Source organism: Symphodus melops, assembly GCF_947650265.1.
Source record: "Symphodus melops genome assembly, chromosome: 15".
In the NCBI taxonomy this organism is placed as follows: Eukaryota; Metazoa; Chordata; class Actinopteri; order Labriformes; family Labridae; genus Symphodus; species Symphodus melops.
In genome coordinates this window covers 10355648-10382711 of record NC_136705.1, presented here as the reverse complement: position 1 = coordinate 10382711, position 27064 = coordinate 10355648, and the positions used below count along the sequence as shown (strand labels likewise).

General features: G+C 38.0%; 3 protein-coding genes across 3 annotated transcripts; all 3 read left to right on the top strand.

Moving 5' to 3' along the window:
- The first annotated feature begins 1615 nt into the window (after positions 1-1615).
- On the top strand, positions 1616-6654 carry polr1c (RNA polymerase I and III subunit C). The gene is made up of 9 exons (XM_079363266.1): positions 1616-1765; positions 2654-2725; positions 3004-3111; positions 3310-3442; positions 4479-4610; positions 4758-4910; positions 5491-5640; positions 5845-5961; positions 6227-6654. Exons 1-9 carry the CDS (start codon positions 1694-1696, stop codon positions 6343-6345), a joined length of 1056 nt encoding a protein of 351 aa, XP_079219392.1. The 5' UTR covers positions 1616-1693; the 3' UTR covers positions 6346-6654.
- Positions 6655-8871: 2217 nt separating this feature from the next.
- Positions 8872-16430, top strand: fbxo28 (F-box protein 28). Its single transcript, XM_079362021.1, has 5 exons — positions 8872-9104; positions 10354-10463; positions 11569-11707; positions 12702-12897; positions 13029-16430. Exons 1-5 carry the CDS (start codon positions 8916-8918, stop codon positions 13538-13540), a joined length of 1146 nt encoding a protein of 381 aa, XP_079218147.1. The 5' UTR covers positions 8872-8915; the 3' UTR covers positions 13541-16430.
- A 3373-nt stretch (positions 16431-19803) lies between these two features.
- Positions 19804-26938, top strand: degs1 (delta(4)-desaturase, sphingolipid 1). Its single transcript, XM_079363245.1, has 3 exons — positions 19804-20077; positions 22315-23057; positions 25310-26938. Exons 1-3 carry the CDS (start codon positions 19996-19998, stop codon positions 25454-25456), a joined length of 972 nt encoding a protein of 323 aa, XP_079219371.1. The 5' UTR covers positions 19804-19995; the 3' UTR covers positions 25457-26938.
- Positions 26939-27064: the final 126 nt, after the last annotated feature.

Genomic DNA, 27064 nt, shown 5'->3' with positions numbered 1-27064 from the left:
GTGCAGGGGCTATAGTCCTCAAAGCAGGTGGTCTCCAACCCACTGCGCTTCACTACGTCATTCCTCACTCTGCAATAGAGGCTCAAAAATAACCTCTAAAAAATGCAATTCATATATCACTGCTGACTGTTAGCACTCCACTGCTCCACCTTAGCCACCTCAATCCTGATCCAATGACATGCTTGACATCCATCAATATGGAAACAGTCTTATTGTCATGACAAGCGAATAAGGACCCAGATACAGAACACAGAAACAGAGGTGTTGACTTGTTTTGAGGTGTATTGCAGCTAAAGGAAGATGGGGACAGATGTATGATACCAGAGGTCTGCAGAGTGAAGGGGAAGATGGCTGACCAAAGCAGGATAGACGTGTGAGCGTAACTGATGATGGAGAGGCTTTGAATCCAGTAGACAAGATGAGGTAAACATTTGAGCAGGAAGGCACAGCTGCAATGTGTCATTTGGATGAGTGGCGATCCTGACGCAAAAGAAAAACAGGATGAGAATCAGATAAAGCACAAAAAAAGCCTTTAGTTTATCAACATCTTTCGGAAACACCTGAACTCTGATCTCCTGCAGTCACAACAATCTGGCGATGAGTGGCTGTAGAGCCGAGGTATATATACTGCCCAGTTGATGAGTTGGAGAGCAGGTGTGCAGGTCAGAGCAGGTGAATAGCAATCAATAGGGAGCCACACAGTGTTCCTGGGAAAACAACGCCCACACACACACACACACACACACACACACACACACACACACACACACACACACACACACTCTATTCTGTCTATGTTATTGTTGTGTATGTCTTGGCTAATTAGACTGCAGCAGTTATTGTTTTGTTTGTTTAGAGGTCTACATTGTCATGTGTAAGGTTCCTCACAGGAATTGATATTGAATGTGGATAGAATGTGTGTACAAACCTGCAATGGTATTTAAATAGTGTTTGTCAAACATAAATGTGCCCAATACATTTTGCCAGCAATACAAAGAAAAAACTCTGTTGATTTTGCCTCAACGAAAGTTAAGATGACTGCAAATGTCAGGGTTGACAAACATTAATAGCAATAAGATAAGATAAAATGTTAAAATTAAAACAATTAGAGCAATAAATATATAGATCATGCCCACACTTGCTCAAAGTCATGAGTCAACATATACAATTAAAGGTGATGATGACAAGTAGCAGTGAAAGTAATTGCAGTAAACACACTGTGATGCTGCAGCATGAATGGTATAAAACAGTAAATACACGTGCAGGCCTCATGCAGTATGAGCAACTGTTAGCCAGTAAATACAAAAGTTCTATATAGAAAATACATTATGGACTTGTTCGCAGTGCATGGGCAAGTTATTGTGTTATCTTTTGCATAGGTCTAGGCCTATCTTAAACAGACCACTTTGATTTGGGTTTTCAAAAAGGAAAAAAAGCTGACCTCGAGGAAGTTTGTGTGAGATTTGTTTAATTATTTTCAGAAAAATATGTGGTGAGAATTTGAAACCATACAGGCTAGTTATCTCGTGAAGAACCTCAAAGAAGAGTAACTTAAGACATTTTGGTTCTTTTTGTTCCAGTCTGTTTAGAGGAGGTGTTTCATTGAAACGCTGGTAAGTCAACAGCCTATCAAAGTAGAAGAAGAAAAACTAAAGCGGAAGTTTGGGCGGAGCAAAGAAGACCACAAATCAAAATGGCGGCGACCATGAGTAACGTGGAAGAAATCCGAAATCGAGTAATACTAGAAGAATATGGTCTTAAAAATGTAAGTCTGTTTTTAGCAGCATATTTTATGACATACGATCCTCAAGCTACGAGTTTGAGTGTTGTTAGATCCCCTGACGTGACTGTCAGTGGAACAGTTCTGCTTCCTAAATGTCTGGCGTGAACCATTTTTGAAACATGTATCATTAAATACTCGCTGAATTAAAAAAAAAAAATCCATTATTATATGACATATACCTTGAAAGCATCTTTCTAATAAACGAGGGCTCAAAGCTTATTTTTTGGATGAGCCTTATTATCAGAGATTGATAATGAAATGTGCAGAAATAGACTAAATGAACCGTGATTAGTTATTTCCTGCAGTGAAGTATAGTTTGTCTGTGAGGGTTCATGAAGGAAAGGGCAACAAGATTAGTTGCTGTGTGAGAAAACTCTCGCCAACACTAACTGAGTAAAGTGTGTCCTAGAGCTCTACAGAAACAAGGGAGCTGGGAAGAAGAAGAAAAGACGTGTGTTGTATGAGCAGCATGTCAAAAGGTGTCATCATCACATTAAGGACTTCAGAATCACAGCTTCAACTTTACTGCTTGTATTGTACCCCTTTCTCAAGGAAGTTTGAACTATTTTTATACCAAAATCAGTTTAGCTGCTGTTCAGTGATTTTCAACGTGTTGTTTCATTATGTGATCCTTGACTGTAATGTCAATAGAATTAGAATTAGAATAAGAAACAGTCCTGACTACTGCTCTCGAATCTAGCAGTGAGAGTTTTAAATGGGCCTAAATGGTGTAATTTTCTTTTATGGATGTGGTAGGTGTAGTACCCAGTTATACTTTGAAAAGAAACACTGAAAAGATAGATCAAAATGTTTTCAGAAAAAGTTTGAGAGTTTGTGCTTATTAATGGATTGATCCTTTTTTAAATTTAGGTTCATACATCTGATTTCCCTGGAAACTACCCTGGCTATGATGACATCTGGGATATGCAGAAGTTTCAAAAGGTACATTTCTGGCATTTCTTTTAAGTTGCAAAAAGATTTTCTTTGTAACAGACTAAATTATTAGGGATACAGTACATGTATCCAGTTCCAATGTAAACATCTTTTCCCTATGTTATTGAGAATGGTCAAATCTCTAATTTGTATGAAAGAAGTTTGGTAATTTCATGTATGCATTTATGCATTGTGTGTGAATCACTTTTATCCCTAATTGTCTAACTCAGAGGGGTTTATTGCTTTTACTAATCAATATTTAATGAAGGCCTTTTCTCTGTTTGCAGAACTTCAGAATTGACATTGTGCATCTTGATGAGAGCAGTATGGAGTTTGACATGGTGGGAATAGATGCAGCCATCGCCAATGCTTTCAGAAGGATCTTATTAGCAGAGGTTGGGTTATTAATTCATTAAAGCAAGTTTTATCATAATTCTTATAGGTGTCTCATATCATACTGTACATGTTGCACGTCTTGTTTCATTAATAACTTAGTGAAAGTGGGAATAAATTTAGATTTAGTTTCTCTTCAATTGTGCATTTTTCTTTATAATGTATTTGTCTTGTTTGCACTTTGATGTCTTTGATTATAGGTACCTACCATGGCGATAGAAAAGGCATTTATCTATAACAACACATCCATTGTCCAGGATGAAGTCCTAGCCCACAGATTAGGCCTCATCCCCATCAAAGCTGACCCTCGCCTGTTTGAGTACAGGAACGCTGGTAAAACAACACAGTTAAGACTAACAACATAGAATAACATTTTGATCAAAGATCAATCCTTTTAATTCTATTGAGATGAAGTTATTTTTTTTAATAGAAGGAAGGCCTCAAAGTTAAAGGCAGGATAGGTAATTTCCTTCAAATACACATTTTAAGATATTGTCTTTTGGTCTTGATAGAAATAATTAACTCATGTGATCGCAACAAAGAAAATCTGTCATCTGTAGCATTTGTAAACTTGTAAAAACTTCGACCAATCTCTGCACTCGTTACACATTTTATAAACCCATCTAGCCTCTCTACCCCATGCATGCATGAGCCCACACTCAAAGCATGAGCTGAAATCTGCTTCTGGTCCGATGGAGCTAGTGCATGTAACTAGTGCACGAGCACCGTTGGTCCAGAAGCAGATTTCAACTCATGCTTTGAGTGTGGGCTCATGCATGTATGGGGTAGACAGGCTTGATTGGTTTGTAAAACGTGGTCGAGTGCAGACACTGGTTAAAGGTTTTACGTTTAGAAACTGCTACAGAGGATTACTGTATACAGATTTCTTTTTCAGATTACATCTATTTTTAATTACAGTCAGGACCTAAAGACATTTTCAACTAAAATCTTAAAAAGAGTGTCTGGAGAAAATTACCTACCCTGCCTTTAAGTTCCTGATAGTCTTTCGAGGCCTTTTTTTATTATTATTTTCAAAAGAAATCTTATTTACCGGTAACTGAAATACTGGTCATATTGTCTTGTTTAAATAAAAATAATAATAATTGATTTTGTTGATAGGCTGGCCTTGCACTATAAGTGTGTCATAAGGCAGACTAACCAGTGAACAAAATAGAGTTTTTTTGTTTCTACCATTTTGGGGGTTTCTTGCCTTTTATTTAGTGGATAAACAAGGAGAAAGACTGGTGAATGACTTGCTGGAAAAGAACAGCATGTTGGACCCAGCTCGCTTCTTGCCTGTAGTCTTCGCTAGGCCAACAGTGCCCCACAAAATAGAGTTTAACACGCTTTTTATGCATTGTTAATCCAGGTGAAGAATCAGCAGAAGAAGAAGGTTCGGAAATAGACACAATTCAGCTACAGCTGAAAATTAAATGCACCAGAAACCCCAGAGCCAGCAAAGAATCTGCTGACCCACGGGAGCTGTATCTGAACCACATGGGTGAGTTAAGATCGAAGTGGTATGAACGAAGGATTACTGCTTACATTTGAACATACAGACTAATAGAAAATAAAGAATATCCCTATGTTATATGAAACAAAAAATCCATTATAACATTCCTTGCTCTGTTCCATGCTTTCTTGGCAGTATATTCGAAAGATATAAAGTGGGTCCCTATTGGGAACCAGGCAGATGTGTTTGCAGACTCCAGCATTGGACCAGTAAATGATGACATCCTGATAGCTCAGCTACGACCAGGGCAGGAGCTGGACATTATCATGCACTGTGTCAAAGGCTTAGGTAAGAGCTTTTGTAGACTGGATCATTAAGAGCTGGAACAGTTCAGGTTTCAAAATCTAAAAAGGAGTTTTTTATTTTGTCATCGACTTTTTTTATGCCCTTAAATTATTTCTAAATTCTAACCATAATTGAATAAGTGAATTCTTTCTTGACCTGAGACCTCTAATTTTACTTACTCTTGTCATGTAAGTCTCTTAAGTGCAAGAAAACCATTCTTTCTAAGTAGATTGCCATAATTTGCTTTCTTTACGTTACCATACCAACCACTCTGAATGGATCTGATTATTTCCCTAGTTTGGACTTTGTGCAATGAGCCCAAGTTAGTGGAAAAGGCAGTGGTGCCATTTTATTTTATTTCATGTTGAATTTGCCTCTGCAGCAGATGACTTGGCTGTAGTGAGTCAAACAACTTGAGTCTAACATTGATAGCAGGTAGTCCACAATCATCTCTTTTGCTTTGCTGTTGTTTTTGTTATGTTATGAAAAAGACGAGAAGAATGACGTGATGATGAATGAAGAACTTATTTACACACACTTTTTTTGTCTGCTGCCTATTGTTGAAACCCCGTTTTCTATTCAGGTAAGGACCATGCAAAGTTCTCTCCAGTAGCCACAGCCAGCTACCGCCTGCTCCCAGAGATCACCCTGCTGGAGACAGTTGAGGGAGAGAAGGCAGAGCGTTTAAAGCGCTGCTTCTCACGAGGGGTAATTGACCTGGAGGATGTTAATGGTGAGAATGAACTCATCTAAAGTCGAATAAATATGAAAATTATTATCAACCAAGGATTTGATTAAATAAAGATGCAACTGAATAATGGTCTAATCTAATTATACATTTTCAACAGTTCTACCATGTGTATGACAGATTTCCACAGTGAGTCTCACATATCTGTAATTGTAATAACCTGTTCTCTTATTTTGTCAATCTCTCAAGGGAAAAAAGTTGCCAAAGTAGTGAACAGTCGACTGGATACATGCAGCAGGGAAGTCCTCCGACATGACGACCTGAAGAATGCGGTGAAGCTCGGGAGAGTGCGAGACCATTTTATCTGTAGGTTTATAAACCTTGTTCATGTATAGTGATTTTGACATTAAATTCACTCTGCAAAAAACAGATACTCTCAAAACTTTCTAAGTCTGCAAGCTGAGAATAAATCATTGTATTTTTTACAGTTCCTTTGAATTGTTTTGGTTTTAATATATGTGGTGAAATAGAAATGTAGAAATAAATAAAAGGCATGCCAGCATAGCATAATGTATTATTTAGTAACACTATATAATTTAATAGACTAATATTCTCTTTTTTCCCTTCACAGTTACTGTGGAATCTACTGGTATCCTTCCTCCAGAGGTACTGGTTACAGAGGCCATCAAAGTCCTCATGACCAAGTGTCAAAGGTTTCTCAATGAGCTGGACTCAGCTGCCATGGAGTAAAAAAAAAAAACTAAGTTGGCTAACGCCAACCACTGAGGAGCGGATGTATGTTAAAATGTACAATAGCCTATCAGGGCTTGAACATATGATACATGGCTCTCAATTGAAAAGCTTTTTTTTTATAATTTGGCAGTATTGATGAAAACTATACTGAATTTCAAAGAGCAGATTTATCATAGTTGTTAGACTTGCTTCTAAGTATGTATATACGTCAGTTTGTGCTATTTTTGTATAACATTCTACAGGTTTTTTTTAAATAAAGATGCTATAACATCTACACAATAAACTGACTGAAATTGAGTAGCCCAAGTGGGTTTCTGAGTCCTAATTGCTACTGGTGGCATGGCCAACATTTTTGTATGATATGAATGGGTTTATTTTGTACAGATGGGCACTTTACGTCACATCCTGTCATCGGTGTATGAATGTTTGTTTGACTGGGCGAATGTGTTGTGTCAAAGAATTTGACCATCAGATATTTAGTTCGAAGCTTTTAACCCAGACTTTTCTATAAGGACTTATTTCCTTGCGGTAAGACTGGCTGGCAGAAAACAATGACTGAGGGTGTCCTATTTACAATGTGATAGAAGTACTTCATCTTATTGAATTGTTTTTGATGAGGAATTTGATACTCCAGCCCCATTAACCAGTAATCCTTAAAAGATAGCTGTGTTTCACAAAATGATGACATAAGGCTAAGCTTCCTTCACGTAAGGCTGTTGTAATAGAGAGAAAAATTAAGAAGCCATTTGGTTGTTCCATTTCACAATGAAACTTTCTTCAAGTACTTCAACATAGTCTAATGGCATTTGCAGAGTCTCAAGCCTGTGACATTTTATTCATAAATATAGCTCTGTATCACCAGCAAAACTTTGACGGAGATGACATGCTGTATCTGTTACCATATATACAGTATATGAAAGAATACAGAGAATGGAGAAAGAGGTCCGATAAAAAAGCCCAGAGGACTCCCTCATATAAAGTTATGTGTAAAGCTGTTTGATGAGATTCTAGTATGAACAAGAGGCAAAACTTCAAAATCGAGTCAAATTAATTCATGTAGCACATTTCATACGACTGGTGTAGACTCATTGTACAGCTCATAGCCAAACTAAGAGCCTTATTAATGATCAAACTGCTTTAGCTTGATCAATGTCTGTAATCTAAACTATGTAGCTGTTTCTAATGCCAAGAGTGAAACTACATTTTTTGCTCTGGGAATCGGGAAAATGTCATGGATACGCATTCTCACTGCTATTAAAGGTTACCATAGTGATTCTACCTGGTCAGATTCCTGCGTGAGACAGTAAATTCTGTTAAGATTTGAGATAAAACTTACTTTTCATTTGTCTGCTTGTAGACCAAGGAAACTATTAAGAACTATATAAAATATAATTATATCATCACCAGAAAGGCATGAACAATGTCTTTGAAAATTGGATTTTCTTTTTCAAAATTGGTCTAGAATAGTATTAAAAAGTGCTTTTATGTTGCCTTCTTGAAAAGACAGCTACACCTGCATGACTATATCAACAATTTGATGGCATAGTTGTAAATGTTACGGTAATAACTTCTTAAATTCTATAGAAGCAGTTGAAAAGCTTTAAATCTTACCTCATCCAACTATAACTCTAAACATTCTGTCTATTAATTAATAAATATTCTCAAATGTGGTTGTGAAAAAGTACAGCTTAAAAATGTGAATAAATGTGAAAAAGTAGCGTTTGAAACATTTGAATTCTGAATGGATTTTCTATATTAAGCATTAATGAGTATGGAAGACTCATTTTAACTCACTCAATAATAACACTTATAAATTCAATGTTTATTTGTTTTTTTTTGTTTTTTACAAGTTTTGAGACAATATGACATAATAGCCAAAAAGTTTGAAAGACATGAAACATTTTGATGTGAAGAATTTAGATGAAAGTCTGAATGCGTTGGGGGAAAAAATGGCACTTGTAAAAATGTGGAAATTTTGATTATAAATTCCTAGTAAAAACCTTGAACATTTTGGAAAGTATCAATCTTTGAAGAAATGTTAATAGTCTCCTGGTTTTCCTGAACTAGGCTAGATGTAGGTTATATTTTGATGTTTTAACAGCATTTGAAAATAAGGAAAATGCGCCAAATATCGTGGGATACAAAAATATTAATACTTTGATTTGTATACTGAGTATAACGCTTGAGCCATTCACAACAAATGATTTTCCTCTCATTGGTGATGGGCAGGTGTGCTTTAAGAGTTGAGTTCTCTATTCATAAATTAAAAGAAAAATGATCAGAGGTTAATCCCTTTATGTGTTTGCTAAATATGATAAGGAATCTTGAAAAATCGTGCAACCATAAACAGTCACAAAATGGATCATTATATATATATATATATATATATATATATATATATATATATAAATTCTACTGATTAAAAAATGTTTTGCAGCTGATTTTATTTCAGTAATGTTTTACTGGCTTCTATCCCTTTTTTAAACCGGTAAAAAGTAAATGGACTAATAAGTAAACGCTAGCTTCCCGTTGAAACGTCACTTCCGCCTCCTCCTCAGCAAAGCAAGATGGCGGCCGTGGTAGATAGAGTTGATGGATGTGTTGGGTCCTTGGACTCAGACGCGGTGTCACCGAGACAGTCAACTCCTCCACCGGATCAGCCTCACCAGAACAACCCGCTGTTAGGACTACCTATCGTGGCCATTGAGACAATTCTCAATTTTCTCTCTTATGATGAAATCAGCCTCCTTCGCTCGGTAAGGAGAACAAAAACAAGCCAGCTAGAAGGGAAACAAAGCTAATTTTAGCTCTATGCATCTTTCTTTGATTATTAATTTTGCAAAATCTTAATGTGAAAAATTGTGGGACGTTCATAAAGCCGGTGATTGATGCATGTGCGTCCTTGGCCCCCGCACTGCTTAATGTGCTGTTATCTAATTAGCAGGGCAGCCTAGCTAAGCAGAGAGTGATACACGCATCACATCACAAATTCAGCAAAAGATGAATTTCAATGTTCTAACCGTGAATGGATATACCCGGACCAATCTCTTTCGGATGTAAGGTTAGGTGCAAACAAGTCTTTGAGAAGTTCTAGATGTGCTTCTTAATGCAACACTCTCTATAGTCTTTACACATTATCCTGCGGACCTTGTTTGCATGGTTTCGAGGTTCTGACTATCCTTCATACAAGGTCTCTTGAACAATATTGCAGTGATCGTGTTCCCTTTTTTTGCCATAAAAAATTGTTACCCTCTGCCTTTATTTTCTTGGTAACACATGCATGAATAAAAAGCAAATGGAACCCAGGGAACAGGCAGGTAATGCCCCAGCCCACTACCTTTTAAGTCCATCAAGACTGAGGGCTTAGAGGTCCTATGATCATTTAACAGCCCATGCTGATGTATGAGTATTGCATCTTTGATTCACAGATATAGCTGATTTATAACAACCAGACTATATCCGCTGGATCACATTAAATATTAAACTTAGTCAGGACTCCTATTTTCTCTGTTTTTGATCTAGACATTCATAGTAAGTGATTGCACAGAGACCTGCTGAACTAGGTTAAACGTTTTGTTTGCACTACAGGCAAGCAAACAGTTTTACAGTAGTACATAAGAACTAAATAGCAGTAACAGTTTCTAGGTATTAAGGAAATGTTGTCAAAAATGGCCTGTTGTGAAACAATACCCACCATCTGTAAAAAATAAAAATAAAAAAATAATAATGATAATAATGATGATACCTATTCAAACTAAAGGAGTTTGAACCTATTCTTCTTCTGCAAATACCTCCCCACTGGAAACAAAAGTAAAACACTGTTTTTGGTCATGTTCAAACTCATAAGATATTACTTTATTGGCAAGGCAATTATTGATCCTCAAATGAGAAATGTGGTCATTACAGAAGCAACATAGAAAACAAAAAGTCAAAACAGAATAGAATACTTACATAAATACAAAACCGTACATGTTGGCAGTTTTTTTCCTTGTCTTTCTTCTCCAGGTATGCAAGCGCATGGACATGATTTGCCAGCGTGTCCTGAATCAGGGCTTCCTGAAGGTGGAACGTTACCACAGTCTGTGCCAGAGGCAAGTCAAAGCCCAGCTGCCCAGGTCAGTATCATAACGGAAAGACATTTACTGCTATTATGGGTTAGACACAATATATTAAATTACATGGACATAGGGGACTTGTTCATGTATCCCTTATCATTTTAATGACTGGATTTTAGTTTATCAGATAGATCAGTTGGTCACATGGCCGATGATGGTATCGCAGATTTAAGTAATAAATAAGTACAGCCGGTGTAGCCATTTTGCATTCAAATAAAATGTAGTCCAATTGATTTGTTTTCCAATAAAACATGAGAAAATGGACTTTTATGAGAAAATGGGCTTATTGTCTGAATGAAGCATTCACAACAGTGGCTGTTCGATTAACAATACATGAGACCTTCATTCATAGAAATGCAGCTGAAACATGTCTGGTATCCACTGGATGTAGAAATTGAAGAGAATTATCTTCTGTCTCAGCTCTTTCTTATCTTACAGCAGAACTGAAGGACCTGAAGTGGCTGGCTTTTAGTTTTTTTTTTAAAATCCCAACTGTAGAGTGCAGGTTATTGCTTATGTTTGTGAATTGAACACTGCCTTAGCTGATGTCACAGTCAGCCTCTGTTCTTCACCATGTGTTATTTGAATACATGAAATTAACAGAACATTTAAACCCTGTGGAACTAAATCATATCAAACTTGCATTTCTTTTCTTTTCCAAAATTCTTTACTTTATGCCCTTCGAACCCTGTCTTAACAAATCCAGACTGTATTGTAATATTTATAATTGTGCATAGCTACTACAGCTAGCATTTACTTACGACCATAAAGGTAGTGTACAGAATGCATCTCAGTTTTTTAAAAACATCCATCTATGATTAAAGTAGAATGGTAAAGGAGTAATGCACAAATTGTTGAAGAGTCAAAAACTGAGCCAGCTGAAAAAGTTTTGGTTAATTGACCGTACATTTGTGCAAAATATTACAACTAACTTGTGGCTGTGAATGCTTTTGATTTTCCATCTAGTAGTAGAGCATGGAAAAATGTCATCGCAATTAAGCTTCTTTTATGCATCGTTTTATAGGATTACAACATTTGTAATACAAGGTGAGTTAATTACTAGGTAACCTGTCGTCAACATTGTGTTTGTATGATTTTCATCAAGACGAGAATCAGAGAGGAGAAACCATTCTCTGGCCCGTCACGCTGACATCCTGGCCGCCGTGGAGACGCGCCTGTCTCTGCTCAACATGACCTTCATGAAATATGTTGACTCCAACCTCTGCTGCTTCATCCCTGGAAAGGTTAGCTCAGCTGTCTGTGCAACATTGGCAACAGTAGACCAGCAGAGTGAGGAGGATTGGAAAGGCTTTTATTTTCAATACAGCAACTGATCATAATTGAACAACAACAAAAAAATTGCAGTATTCCAATACTTAATTGGATTTTTATCACAAAGGTAACCCTAAAAGGTCATAATCATTCAAGGATACAGGTTAGCTGTGATTTAATCTTTTAAAAGCAATAGTGAGACTTTACCATCTCTTAAATCAACAATCAGTAATTTTACATGATGGCCTCTTTGCAAATGTCAGGTAACATTTTGTATAAAAGTTTTTTTTTTTTTTTTTTAATAATTTTTCCAAAATAGAAAACAAAAGCCTTGTACACCACTTACACATACAACAGAAATATACAAAGACATTACATATAACGGTACAATACAAGATACAATAATGGACAGCAGACAAGAAAAAGGGGGGGAGGGGGTGCAATTCATTTACAGCATGAAGTATTGTATTTCTAAAACGTATGCATATGTAGGTCCAGGTTTCAACTCTCCATTACAATTTTACTAGATCGTTGTAAAACCAGATGTCCATCTGTGAGTGAAAAACAAGATGAAGTTGACTTAAGGTGACACATTTCTTAATAAGTCCACCAACATGGTGACATATTTTTGTAAAAGACTGGCTAAATTGGAAGGTTATGTTTTTTTATTAGTTCAATTGTTTGTAAAGAAAAAAGCTGCAGGCCTATTCTTTTCTCTAAGTGGCAGCAGGACTCCAAACCTTAAAGTTGCAGGACCAACATGCTCCACACCACTGTATGTCTATGGATCCTTCCTGTTAATTTTTACATATAAAGCCTGTATTTTGTTCAGTTGTTTAATGAATGTTGGCCTGCCAGCAGAGGGCCTATAGAAGTTACAGAGCAGTTCATGTTTCCCTCGTGTCTGTTGTCTGCTTTCCTACCTCATATGTAATGTCCTGATCAGGTTCTGTTCTGTGCTGTCAGGTTATTGATGAGATTTATCGTGTGTTGCGCTACGTAAACTCCACTCGAGCCCCCCAGCGAGCTCATGAGGTTTTACAAGAGCTGAGGGACATCTCCTCCATGGCCATGGAGTATTTTGATGAAAAGATAGTCCCTATCCTGAAGAAGAAGCTCCCGGGGGCTGACCTGTCTGGTCGCCTTATTGGATCAGCACCAGGTAATATTAACTCCTTTGTGCTTGCACAGGAAGTCAAAAAGGTTGAATGTTGGCATGAGGTGTGATATGCTTTCATGCTGAAAAATATGCAGCAAAACCCTAAAGACCTCTAACTGTTCTGATTCCCTCAGTGGCAGGTCCATCTACCTCCCTGACAACCATGTCCCTGCTGGCCAAGAACACGCCATCCCGCTCTGAGATGACCAAGGTGCAGCAGCAGGTAAAGGTGAACGGGGCGTCAATGACAGTACTGCGGAGGGAGATGCAGGAAATTCGTGTTAAGCAGCTGGAGCAGCAGAAGCAGCTTCAGGATCAGGAGCAGAAGCTGCTGGAACAGACCCAGGTGATCGGTGAGCAGAATGCTCGCCTTGCTGAGCTGGAACATAAGCTCCGTGAACTGATGGACAGTAGTGCTGCTGCCTTGGGAGGACCCAGACCTAGCACAGCTGTACCCTCTACATCCAACAGCACAGCTGTTTCTTCCACTGTTGCCAGCACATCTGGTACTGTGTTAGCAAGTGGCAGTGTGGCGGCAGCTTCTCTACCTAGAGAGCCAGAGAGCGATGGAGCATCATCACTCAAACGCACCAGAAAGGGCTTGGATCTTCCGCGACAGTCCAAACGGCTGCGCAGCAAAAAATAAGAGACTGTGTGTCTTTCTTTTTTCTTTCTTTTTTCTTTCTTTCTTTTTTTTTTTTAAAAGTCTCATCCCCCCCCAAAAGCCCCACCCCATACACACACAATTGCTTGTGAAATTACTGACTGCTGTCCACAGCTAAAACACTGAGCCCAGAACATCACCAGGACTTTGCACAACATTGAGTAGGAAAACAGTTGATTGTTACTTACTGTTAAAGGACTGTTCAAGTCTGGTGTTCATTTAGATTTTTTTTCTTTTGCTGAAAAATGTCCATAGACTGTATCCAAAAGAAACTGGACCATGTCTTTGGATATCGTAAAAAACAATGACAAGGTAATTTTGTGGCTATTTAGATCATATTAAGGTGAACAATAGAGCTGTAACATAAATACATTCAATGAGGGTTTATTTTTGCACATGGGATTTGTTGAAAGAAGACAAATATAATTTAACACCAGACTTACACGGCTTCTTTGCCATTTAATCCAATGAGATCATAGGCAGGTCGTCCTCCATTTGCGTCTTAGAAATCTATTTATTGAAGTTTGCATAAAGTAGCTTTACCGCATTTTAGATGCTTTTCTAAAGGCTCATATTTTTGCTAAAAAAATGTGGCATGTCCAAACTGAAAAATCTGATTCTTGAAAATAGAAGACCCATTGCTAGTGTTATTACATTTTTTTGTTTCTTAAATAATATCCTCTTAAAAGATTTTATTTCATAAATGGACTCCTCTTAAAAGCTACTACTATGAAAATATAGAGTCAGATGTATGGAGAGAGCTGCCTTTAACTTTAAGTTAAAAAGATCTATATTCATTGTAATTGCACATTATTGATTAACTGTGACATATTTCTTTCCATTTTCACACAATTAAGAGCTCTAAATCTACAACCATTCAACTAACTTGGTTGATTGCATTAAATCAATGAGGAAAGTACCTTTTTAGTCTTTGCCAGTTGCCTGGTTGGTCCAACCAAACTTCCTTCTCGGGGCCCTGTTAAGTCAAATATAATCTGTGCTTCATTCAAGTTAGAAAGAAGACAGAGTTGTTAAATAAAGACAAAGGCAGGGTTAGCTAACGTATGTAAAAGAGTCACCTGTTGATTCTACGTTCCCTGCCTGGCAGAAAGCAAAGTGTGAGGTAGATGTTATGTGTGATGTGATATCCATTCCACTGTGCCTCAAGACAACAGACAGATAATGTCCTATGATTCTCAGAGATGGAGCAGTGATAATGGGACCAACAGTTCTGCTGTGTTGTGTCATTGTCTTCAAAGGGTTCCGATAAACAGGCTGTTTTATCTCTGGCGTGAGTGACAGCACATGATGTTTATGCTTGTCTTATACATGTATTTACTTATGTGCTCCGCTTATGATGACAAGGCAACCATTGAACTGCTGGCAAAAACCATTTGACAGCCATCCACAAAAGCATTATATCAGACAAAGTTAAAGTCTTCTGAATGTCTTTCTCCTTTAAGATACATCATTAATTTCCATCACCTTAACTGCAGATAATTGCACATCATTTCTTGCCTTCATTTCAAACTATAAAAAAAAAGGCATGCGTTCTTGAAAATATTTTGTAATTGCTCCTCTGTCTCTGATGATTCAGTTCATCAGAGATTAAAGACCTTGCTTTTGCACAATCATGCTTCTTTTTACACCATTAGGTAAAAGTTGAAGTCATCTACAAAACATAGTAACTCAAGGGTTCTTTTCAGCTTCCAAATGTCATGGCCTTCACCAATAGAGAGAGAGAGCGAGTGCGTTCTCCCTGGGTTATGATTATTTTGTCAATTTACTATTGAGTGTGTTGTTTGGCAATATAATTTGACCAGCAAGTTTCTAGCTTTTTTTAAGCTGTCTGCTATATGTAATGAAGATCTTACAATAGTGTTGAAAAGTCTAAAAGAATAATGTGGAGACCTTGATTTAAATTTCTTATCATTTAATCACCTTCTCATTCTTATTAGAAATGATCCTAACTGAATTTGATCGTGTTCATCATGATCATCAAGTGTAGACATGATCAAGTCTAGTGTCTCTCCAACACATTAAACTGACTATTTGTTACAAATGGATGGAAACAGAACCCCCCCCCCACACACAGACACTTGTAAATGTTATCAAGACATTTACAGGTTCTATTCTTGCTAAACGTGTCTATTTTTTCTCTCTAGTGCCACGCATTATTTGTCTCTGACATCTGCCCCCACCCCACAACGAGGGAAGGAAATGGACAGTGTGGTTACCTTGTGTCCCTTTTTTCCACGGTGTACATGAACTCTGAAATCGAAGTTTGAAATCAAGCCTGGTGGAGTGTAGAATTTTTCGAGAACTTCTGACCATAGAGAGGGGCTGCAAAGTAATACGTTTGTTTTCAATAGAGTTGCTCAGAGTAGAATACTTTTGTGCAACTGTTTAAAAAGCAGCGCCTGGGCTCCCCTGTGCAGCGTTACTCCTTTTTTTTTTCTGTTCAAACATGTCTCTTGCCTTGTAAGGCTAGGTTAGCTGTGAGCCCATATTGTGGCTCCCCTTTTCTTTGTTTGAAGCTTTGTGTTGTTTTGATGAACTGAACCACTTATGGCATGAACTTTTGAAAATGCAGTTCACATCTTGGTGAACACCAGCGTGTATTATAATGACACTGGTCAGATAAACATAAGAAGATGTAATCTAGTGGCTTAATTTGAGACTGCGTCTCAGTTTAGAAAACTGTACTGTAATCTTCATGTACTTTTCAGTGTAGATTGTGAATTTATTTCATGTACGTATACCAAGAGAACTATCTTTTGAGCTGGCCAACTTTAGGCTAACTGTACGGTTTTGTTGCACACATTACTGTTACAAATGTAAAAAAAAACGTATTAAAGTTCGACTTAACTTACCCATTTATCTTTTTTTTTTATATATATATATATATCCACTACTAATAACGTATTCAAACAACACACTCCATGCCTGGAAAACAACATGATCCAAACCCTATGTTGTACAAATTTTTCATTTGTACAACATAGAGTTTGAGAGTCCCACAAAATTATGGTTCTCTTCATGAGCTGGTTACTGTGACACAGCTGCCATTTAGGAATGTCTATCATACCAAAATATCATCTACAGACATGGACATCTTCATAAAAGTTTTGCCATCCTCAGGGGTGCCAACAAATGAAAGTGTGGGCCCATGCACTGCTGCTGACTAGTCATGGGAGCTGTCACCATTCAGGAATTTCTCCTGACCTGTCCTGTCCCATTTAGTGATTTAGGAGCTGCAGCTTTGAGTGACAGTAAGTTTCAGATTACATCATTTACATATTAAGCAATACTACAGTTCTGTTGGACAGTGGGCCCATCAGAGAATAAACCTTCATAGAGGCAAATAAGGTGGTGAACAAACACATTTGTGTGGATGTAACAGAATTTGTTACATCCACATCCTTGTTACAGCATGTTCTTTGGACTTCCTGTTCAATGAAACAGGAAATGTTTGCCTCTGTGTTCCCAAGCCTCAACAGAGATAAGCTGTTAAGGAGGAAGAGTACAGCATGAATAACTGGCAATACAGATAGCCATGTCTCTTGAACAGTTAATATATTAAAAACAATATCAATTTTGCATTTGAAGATGCACTTTGACATGATGTTTGGACATTTAAACGTTTGGCCCACTAACTGTTTTGTTAGCAGGTAACAAGACCATGCTCATTGTTATGTTTACAAAAAGCTGGTAAAGGACCTTACTGATGGCTACATTACAAGAGCCCAGCTTAATCCGTCAAAGCGTGGCAAGAAAAAACTCCCTTTAACAGGCAGAAATCTTCAGCAGACGCGGCTCATGACGGAACAGCCATCTGCTAAACTGTGCTGGGCTTGAAATGGGATGGGGGAGATGGGACAAGATGCAGAAAGAAGGGTAGGACAGGATAGGGGGGAGGGGGGGGGGGGTTGTTTGGGCAGGCCATCCTCATCAACAGTCCCGAGGAACCTAAGAGAGCTCAGGAGCTCCCAGAAAAAGGAGAGGTTAGAATATAAAGATAGTGACAAGCAGTAATAAGACATGAAAGCAGAGAGAGAGAGAGATAAGAGATCCTGGTGCCAGTTCCCCCGGTAGTCTAAGCCTATAGCAGCATAACTATGAACTGGTCTATACCTAAGCCAGCCCTAACTATAAGATTTATCAAAAAGAAAAGTTTTAAGTCTATTCTTAAAAGTACCTAGTGTGTCTGCCTCCCGGAGCCTGACTGGTAGACGGTTCCAGAGGAGTGGTGCCTGATAACTAAAGGCTCTACCTCCCATAGTACATATAGAGACTGTAGGTACCACGAGCAGGCCTGCATTCTGGGAACGTAATGTTCTTGATGGATAGTACGGTACAATGAACTCTTTAAGATAGGATGGTGCCTGACCGTTTAGAGCTTTGTAGGTGAGCAGAAGGATTTTAAATTATATTCTAGATTTTATAGGGAGTCAGTGGAGAGAAGCCAATACAGGAGTAATGTGGTCCCTTTTTCCTAGTTTTAGTCAGAACACGAGCTGCAGCGTTTTGGACTAGCTGAAGGGTTAGAGATTTACTATAGCACCCTGATAAAAGAGAATTACAGTAATCCAACCTGGAGGTAACAAATGCATGAACTAGTTTTTCAGCATCATTTTGCGACAGGATCTGCCTGATCTTAGAGATATTACGAAGGTGAAAACAAGCTGTCCTTGAAATTTGTTTAATGTGGGAATGAAAGGACATATCCTGATCAAAGAGAACTCCTAAGTTCCTAACAGTGGTACTAGAGGCTACGCTGATACCACTAAGGGCTGTTATATCATCAGAAAAACGCTCTCTGAGGTTCTTAGGTCATCTCACTATAACTTCACTCTTGTCTGAGTTAAGCAGCAAGAAGTTTCTGGTCATCCATAATGTCCTTAAGGCAGGCTTGTAGTTTATGTAGGGCAGCCAGTGAAGTGATTGAAGCAGGTATAATGGGCTCCACCCTCTTTGTGTTGGTGAGGACTCTGGCTGCTGTGTTCTGGATCAGCTGCAGCTGTCGGACTGATTTTTTACTGAGGCCTGTAAACACACCGTTACAGTAATCCAGTCTGCTGAAAATAAAAGCATTAACATGTTTCTCTAAATCCTGTTTGGTCAGAAAACCTTTGAGCTGATTTTGTTACCATCTTAATGTGGATGTTGAATTTTAGGTCTGAGTCCATAATTACACCAAGATTTTGGCTTGATTTGTTGTTCTTAAGTACATGGAGTCAAGACGAGTGCTGACCAATGACCTTTTCTCTTTGGGGCCAAAAACAATCACCTCAGTCTTTTCTGGATTCATTGTAAAAAGTTCTGACACATCCACTCAGTGATTTTGTTGATGCACTGGCTCAGTGAATATAGGAACTTTGGTCATTCGTTGACACTGAAATATAGAGTTATGTGTCATCTGCATAATTATGACAGGAAACATAATATTCCATGATCTGAACGAGAGGGAGCATGTAGATGTTAAATAAAAGTGGCTCAATGATGGAATCTTGAGGAACTCCACAAATGATCTTCACACGCACAGATTCATAATTACCAACAGACACAGTCCTGCATATAAGTTTTGAACTTATATCTTGCTTAAGAAAGGCAAGTTTGATATGGAGATGTAGTTATTAATTGATCAAACATCCAGATTACTCTTTTTCACGAGGGATTTGATGACTACTGTCTTTATTGACTTTGGAAAAGTGTCTGTCGTAAGACAGCTGTTAACTATCTGCAGTATCTGATGCAACACAGTTAAAAACATTTTTTTAAAAGCTTGTGGGCAGAATGTCGAGGCTGCATGAACCTGAGGTGTTGACCTATGTCTGTTAATGCTACTGGACCTAGAAGGTGAAAATGAACTAGGTTAGCGAAAGTGTTTTCAGTACAGGAGTTACAGCCAGGCTGCCTGTAGTAGACTGGGTGACTGTCTGTGTAAAATGTTCAATTTTTGTGGGTGAAGTGCGATGCAAAATCATTGCATGCCTTTACAGATAACAGAACAGAAAGCTGTATGGATATGATGAGTGGTTTGTGATGGTCTCACTACATAACCCACCTCGGCCATCTGTGACATGCGGTCTAAGTAGTCAGAAGACTAGAAAAGCTCCATATTTAGCTCAAGTCCATTCTTCATCCATACTATGCTATTTTTTATAGGTGAGCAGCTGGCCTTGCTTTAATCAAAGAACGATGCACTCAAGATAAACGGCTAGTGTTAAGTAAGTCATCATTTTATTGGGCTCGGCCTGCGTGTGGGTGGAGCTGCGTGCTGCTGAGAAGAGTCGGCTGATATTCGGGCAGGCCAGCTGGGAAGTCATATGGGCTAACAAGAGAGGAGTTCACAGAGAAGTTATTGAAAGGATTTGAAATATCACCTGACTTGTGTATTTAAAAAAAAAAAGTTTTTTAAAAGCGTAATCTAAAAGATGGGGAACCGGGTCGCTCGCGAGGACTACGAATGGGTTTATACGGATCAGCCGCACGCCGACAGGAGAAAAGAGATCTTGGGTGAGCTAGCCTATGTGTTAGCAGGTTATTGGATAAACCCATTACTAAACAACATAAAATGGGGATGTATTTTGGATGGTCATTATAATTAATTACGTTTGTAAAAATGTGTTTCGTACGCTAAATTTGACTAACTTTGTAACTGTCTTTGTTCGATAACTAACCTGAAGCTAACGGTTTCACATCCGTTCGTTTTTTGCTGCTACGTGTCGTAGCTAACAGAGGTAATGAGTTACGACGCTTTTATAGCTGTCTGACAATGTCGTGATGTAAGAAAATGATCGATTATTACTTTAATGTATAATACATAGCTGCAGCTTCGTAGTTACATGTTACACACGTTGACATTAGCAGTGAAGTGTTACAGCATAGTTATTGAACGTTAGTTCGGTCGCCCCTCCCTGAAATGTCACAAGTTACAGTTGAAGTTACATTAACGGTCTTAACTGGACAACACACTGCCGACGAAGACGAAACTAAAATAATAGACAGTTATACACCGATTGTTTTCTAGTACCAGCAGGTTTGCTAGATGCACATATAAACACTGCTCAAATAACTGATTTGATTATTGTGTAACAGCGATTCAAAGTTCTCAAAAACAAGAGGCCGTTTATTTCGTTAACTTCTATTTGCCTTTATTGTAAGTTAAAGCTACGCTTATTAGCTCACTGTGGCCCAACATATTTGCTGTCTTCACAAAAGCTTTATTGTTGTATGAACATTTACAGAGAATACATGAATTAACGAGGCAGCTATCACTTGTCAGTTGAATGTCAAATGTGTATTTCACTGAAGGTATTGCTTCTGTTTTTTTATAGGAAACATAAAAGTTTCAAGTCCACTTTTATGTTTCCGATATGTGATCTTTTAACACAAATGTTTAAAGATCACATCAGTTGACTCTCAGTCTCATGGGGCCAGGTTTTAGTCTTTGATGATTGTAAAGGATGTATACATTATCTATGCTCTTTTTGTTTTTCTTAAGGTTCTTTTTTTCTTGACACAACACACACTTCAGTTAATTGAACCACACAAAGTACTGTCATTGTGGTCAGAGTGACACCTGATCCATGGCTAAAGATCATTTACAGCAAAACTGTGACCAGGTTAAATAATTTACCTTTTTGCTGACTGAATGCAGCATTATCAAGGGACTCTACAGATAAGTAACATTGCTGGGATGGCCCTGTGAAAAGATATGGATGAACATAACAAGGGTTATAAAGATTAATCATGAGGCAGTTAAAAAATTATTCAAAGGTGTCGACGTTCACGTTGGTATTCTGAAAAACAAATCACTTATTCACATTATTTGGTGGATACTTTTTTCGATTATTCGCTGATTTAGGAAGTTTTAGAAAAAATGTAATTGGCTCTGACAGTTCATTCCGGCCCAGCGTACACCATGATGTATTCAGGCTTGAATAATGTACTAGTAATAAATGCACTAGATTGCAAAAAACCCCCAAACAATTCAAATTTAACACTTTAACAATCAACATTTAGAAAAGACCAGTAGCTGAAAAACTTCACCTGCAAGTCTCCTGAAATAACCTTCCAAGTTGACTGTTCTTCAGTATGTAATCAGTGGTTGTGTTAACAAAGACTTGATAAGATGATAGATTACATACAACCTTACTTCTCCTGGACAGAGCAGTCAGACTAAAAGGTGAAACAATATCAGCTGTTAGCAAACAGTCTGACACAACTGATTGGATTTTCAAAATGAAACCTGAAAATGAATGAAAAAAATGTAGGTTATTGTCTCTTGGCTGAGAATTAAGTATCTTAGTTTATACTTATAATTTACCCTAACCTGTTATGGTGTTTATTTAAAAAATCTTAATTTTGGTGCCTAAAAGCAGTAATCAAGTGACGTGGTTTTGGTTTCATTCTCTTTTCTTACAAATGTGTTCACTAGTGATGTAATAGTGTGGGCCAAACATATTCTACTTATAGAAATAGATGTAAATAATCTAAACCTTCATAAGAATAACTGATACAATAATTTGAAAATTGTGTTTTAATTCCCACGCAAATATCAGATTTAAAAAGAGCTTAATATTCCTGTCCACAACTTATGAAGATGTTTGTTTTTGTTGGACATTTTTTAGTCACAAATGTGCAGAATGTATTGATGTAAACAACTGTTACATTCTTTAATCAGCTAATGGAGTGATCACATTAAACATTTCTGTGAATTAAATTGAAGTTTCTTGTTTTTCTCTTTGCAGCCAAATACCCAGAAATCAAGTCATTGATGGGTCCTGACCCGAGGCTGAAATGGATTGTGTGCATGATGGTGGTCATACAGTTTTTAGCTTTCTACCTGGTCAAAGACTTGGACTGGAAATGGGTTTTGTTTTGGACTTATGCCTTTGGCAGCTGTATCAACCACTCAATGACCCTTGCTATTCATGAAATCTCTCACAACACAGCCTTTGGAAACAACAAGGCCATGTGGAATCGCTACTTTGCCATGTTTGCCAACCTGCCCATTGGCCTGCCCTATTCTGCATCTTTCAAACGCTATCACTTGGACCATCACCGATACCTGGGCGGGGACGGAGTGGATGTAGACATCCCAACTGAGTTTGAAGGCTGGTTTTTCTGCACACGCTTCCGTAAATTCATCTGGATTATACTGCAGCCACTTTTCTATGCCATCCGACCTCTCTGCATCAACCCCAAACCCATCACTCAGCTGGAGGTGACCAATTTGGCATTCCAGCTCACCTTTGACATCCTGCTGTACTGGCTGTGGGGGGCCAAGCCTTTGGTCTATATGCTGGCTGGCTCCTTGCTGGGGATGGGACTGCACCCTATCTCTGGTCACTTCATAGCTGAGCACTACATGTTCCTCAAGGGCCATGAGACCTACTCCTACTATGGCTCCCTAAACCTGCTCACCTTCAATGTGGGATACCACAATGAGCATCATGACTTCCCCAGCATCCCAGGACGTAGGCTGCCCATGGTGAGTACAGCTTTACGATTGGAGACTTCTCCAAGTAGCTCACACATAGAAACCACTACAGGTTTCAAAGCACACTTAAGTGTTACCATTTGTTTCAAAAATATATATTTTTAATTTCACATTTTACTCTCAAAACTCTCTAGGTTTAACTTTTCTAAACAGTCCTTGTCTTGGTTTGCTTCATATCTAAAGGATCACAAACCTGTGTTGATAGTCTTGCTTCTCACAGGTGTCCCTCAAGGAACTGTCCTTGGGCCTAGCCTTTTCAGCCTATATGTCGGTGATTTTCCAGATATATGTCCTAGTGCAGGGCTCCAGATGTACCATGATGACATACTTGTCTGCATAACAGAGGAAATCTGTGATGTTGTGGCAGATAAACTAACAGCAAATTCAGAGAAAGTATCAGCTTGGCTGGATGCCTCTAAATACTAAAAAAGCAAAGTCAGTCGCTTCTCCATATCAAACAATCAATCCATAAACATGTTACCTGAAACAGAACCACTAAATGTTTAAATTAAAGGTGAACTTATTGAACAAGTTACAGAGGTGAAGTATTTAGAGATAATTTTATATTGTCAAGTTAACTAAATTTCAAAAGCCTTGTGATCTTGAGAACTGTCAGATGAATCGTTTCTGTTGTAGGATGATAAGAAACAGTGTGACACTTGACTGTACCTTCCAATAAGACACCGTCACTGCCCCATTTTAAGTAAATACAAGGTTTTAAATTTGACAAATTTGACTTCGTTTTTGCTTGTGTTTAAATATTTAAATGAACTTGCTGCTTAGCCTTTCTGCAAATACATACAGAGACTGCAGGGCAGTCATCATTTGCTCAAACAGCTTTTTCTGTGAGAGTAAAACCCTGGAACTCAGTACTGGATCGATTGAAGCTAACTGAAAACTTCACCTGGTTGGTCCAGCAACAGACTTTCTAGGGACAAGTGTTACAGATTAGAAACACTATGATACTTGCATTGGATTGTTTGTTTATGTATATTGTATCTGTCCCCATCAAATAAATAAGTATCCCAGGTAAAAAATAAAAAAAGACAACAGAACTGTTCAAATTGGTTCAAATAAAGCACATTCCTCCACCTTCAAAGACTTTAGCCCAAGGCAAGCTTCATCATGCCTGCACTTGCCGTGAACTGTTTGTGCTACTTTGCCCAACGAACTTATCAAGAAGACAGGAATTTAAACTCGTGGTTCTTTTGAATCAAGACCTCTCACTTCATGTTTTGTTCTCTGGGGTCTTCACGCCTCTCCCAAACAAAGAAAAAAGAAATGCCCAGAACTAAAATGTTCACCGATGGATCAGTATGTGAAAGGAATCTGCTGGTTCTCAACTTGACTGGTCCCAGTGTATCTCTATCTGTAGATGTTACTCGAATTTGAACTTGAAACTTATCATTTTTTTTAAAAAGTTCATAATTATTTGGCCATTTGAAAGTCAGGACCCCTCCCTATGACAAACTAGTATAGTATAATTAATACTATACTAGTTTGTAATACTTGTGAAAGAATATTTTGTCCTTCTATATAAAATCTTGGCTGGCAGCTAAACCAAATCTTACAAAAACAGAATACTAACCTTCCTTCTGTAAGATAAAGTTTTTCTCAATGTCATGTACTTACTTTCCAGCCTGCTGTTAATTCATCTCAATATCCCAATAAAAAGATGAGACATACTATAGAACCATTTTTACACACTGACAAGTCAGAGCTATAAAACAATCCTACAGCATGTTGAGCTATAAGGCTCAAACTTCGAAACTAACATCTCTTTATTGCATACTGAGTGGGGATGTAATGATTCACCCAACTCCCGATACTGAGTTCACAATGCGATTCACAATTTATTTTAAGAGAATCTGGAAGTGATTGGAGCTTCTTGTTGGTCTGTTGCCTAAATGCTGCATTGTGCTGCTTGTGCTATTTGTGAAGCTCTCTGTCTTGTTGTAATATTTGTACTCAGTTTTTCTCTTTTATTTTCTGTCTCGGGAAGCTCTTTTGTCCTCCACTGTGCAGCCCTTTAATACTTAAAATGATTGAACACATTTTGCAAAACTGAGTAGGGAGAAAAACATCACAGCAGTAAGGGACTTTCAGTTAATCACAGGCCTGAAGAACCACTTTAGCAGCACCCACCCATTCAGTTCTGCTGCTGTGGAGAAAAAAAAGTGGAACCCTCAGAGTGCTCTCTATTTTTGTAGATGGAGTAATGTCTTTTCTCTTATTCATTGCAGGTAAAGCAAATAGCTGCAGAATATTATGATGACCTGCCACAGTACACTTCATGGATGAAGGTCCTGTACGATTTCATAATGGACGACGCCCTGAGCCCATTCTCCCGAGTCAAGAGACAGCTGAAGGGAGATATCAAGCAGGAATAATTCCCTCAAAAGCTTCTCTTGTAACAAAGCTGCAAAGTTGCTTCCACCATGACAGCAACCCTGCTCGCCATCCTTTAAAATCCACATATTTTGCACATTAGTACACTTAGAAAATAAAATTAAAGGTGGAGATGATGAACATTTGGAGGAATTTGGTAGATTGATTGTTTTTCATCCAGAGGACAAAACATATTATATATTATTATTCAGAAAGGCCAAGTCTTAACGATGGCGGATTAAAAATACAAGTTGTTTGCGGTTATAAGGCAGTCCCAAGGATTGGTCACGCAATCGTTTTCGTTAAAAAGAAATTCAAGCAATATAAAAAACCAAAACTGGAGCATCCCCTTCTACTGCTTGCCATTTGTGGACAGTTAAAATAGTTAACATGTTGCTGTTAGAGTATTAATTTGCAACAGGCTAGCAAGAACCAATCAATAGTAGGCTAACTGAAGACTAGTTGAAGATGTGTTTGTTGCCCTAAAAATCAGAAATCAAGATAGCTACACTGCCAACTAAAGAGAAGTCCACAAAGGATGGACTGAGATGAACTTCATGGACTTACAGTAGAACTTCATGTTCGGATTTGCAGTTGAAGGGCAACATTGTTCTGGCAGCTTTGCCATTGGTCAACATCACTGTGTGTGTTTGTGTGTGTCTAAGTGGACCAAAAATGAACTCTGAGTGACTTAACTTCCATCCTTATTAAATGAGCGTGATCCTGTTATGAGTTTGTGGGGAGGCTTATGTTGGTTGCTTGATGTTGTCAAAAGATGTCAACACTTTCTCAGCCTGTGACCCTTTTTTATGAACTGCTCATCTTTTTAACGTGTATTTTTATGTACCAAGACATACTGTTGTAATGCTTGCACACAACTGTGACTGGTACACTTCAGAAGAAATAAGCCTAAGGTTTTGTGTATCTGAGAGTGAAGTGTGTAAGCCATCAGTGCCTAATCTATGTATCAATTCCATATATGTGATCTTAAGAATATATTCATTTTAAAGAAAAACTCTATGCTAAAAATGTACTTCCTTCAGGGTGTACAAGCAGAATGTAAAAACGATTGAGGCTAGGTCCTCATGTATAGTTTGTTTGTAATTTAGTTGTTCAACATTATGGAACCTGATGAGATATGGCTTTTATGAAATTGACAGATTCTGCCATTCTTACATTCAATAGTTAACTCTGAACACTTTAAAGCCATAAATGCATAATATAAAGACTTCGACTTCCCACATACTCTATGAATCTTTCCTGGCTGCTTAGTGCAAGCTTTGAGACAGCATTGGCTGTATTTTTCTGTCACATCCAAATGATTGAGTCAGCAAAACTCAGGAAAGTACTCTGCGTCGTCTAGCTATAACAATGTGACTAAGATAGTTTGACATTCTGTATTCAATTGGATACTTGACATTTATTAACCAAGATCTCACTCTGTGATTACAAATACAAAAATAAAATTCTTCTGAAAAAAACAAGACTATTTTTGTTTTTGTATATATTAGCTATTACATATCCAAAGTTCTGTTCCTGTGTCACACAAATGTTTGGGGTGCTAAAGTCAACTTAATAATACTCCTGTCCCGTTTGTGCTTTCTTAGTTC

Coding starts and splice junctions, on each gene's coding strand:
- polr1c (XM_079363266.1), top strand. CDS start 1,694: ATGGCGGCGACCATGAGTAACGTGGAAGAAATCCGAAATCGAGTAATA. Junction 1,766..2,653: donor AAGAATATGGTCTTAAAAAT/GTAAGTCTGTTT, acceptor TTTTAAATTTAG/GTTCATACATCTGATTTCCC. Junction 5,641..5,844: donor TGACCTGGAGGATGTTAATG/GTGAGAATGAAC, acceptor CAATCTCTCAAG/GGAAAAAAGTTGCCAAAGTA.
- fbxo28 (XM_079362021.1), top strand. CDS start 8,916: ATGGCGGCCGTGGTAGATAGAGTTGATGGATGTGTTGGGTCCTTGGAC. Junction 9,105..10,353: donor AAATCAGCCTCCTTCGCTCG/GTAAGGAGAACA, acceptor TTTCTTCTCCAG/GTATGCAAGCGCATGGACAT. Junction 12,898..13,028: donor CCTTATTGGATCAGCACCAG/GTAATATTAACT, acceptor TGATTCCCTCAG/TGGCAGGTCCATCTACCTCC.
- degs1 (XM_079363245.1), top strand. CDS start 19,996: ATGGGGAACCGGGTCGCTCGCGAGGACTACGAATGGGTTTATACGGAT. Junction 20,078..22,314: donor CAGGAGAAAAGAGATCTTGG/GTGAGCTAGCCT, acceptor TTCTCTTTGCAG/CCAAATACCCAGAAATCAAG. Junction 23,058..25,309: donor CAGGACGTAGGCTGCCCATG/GTGAGTACAGCT, acceptor TATTCATTGCAG/GTAAAGCAAATAGCTGCAGA.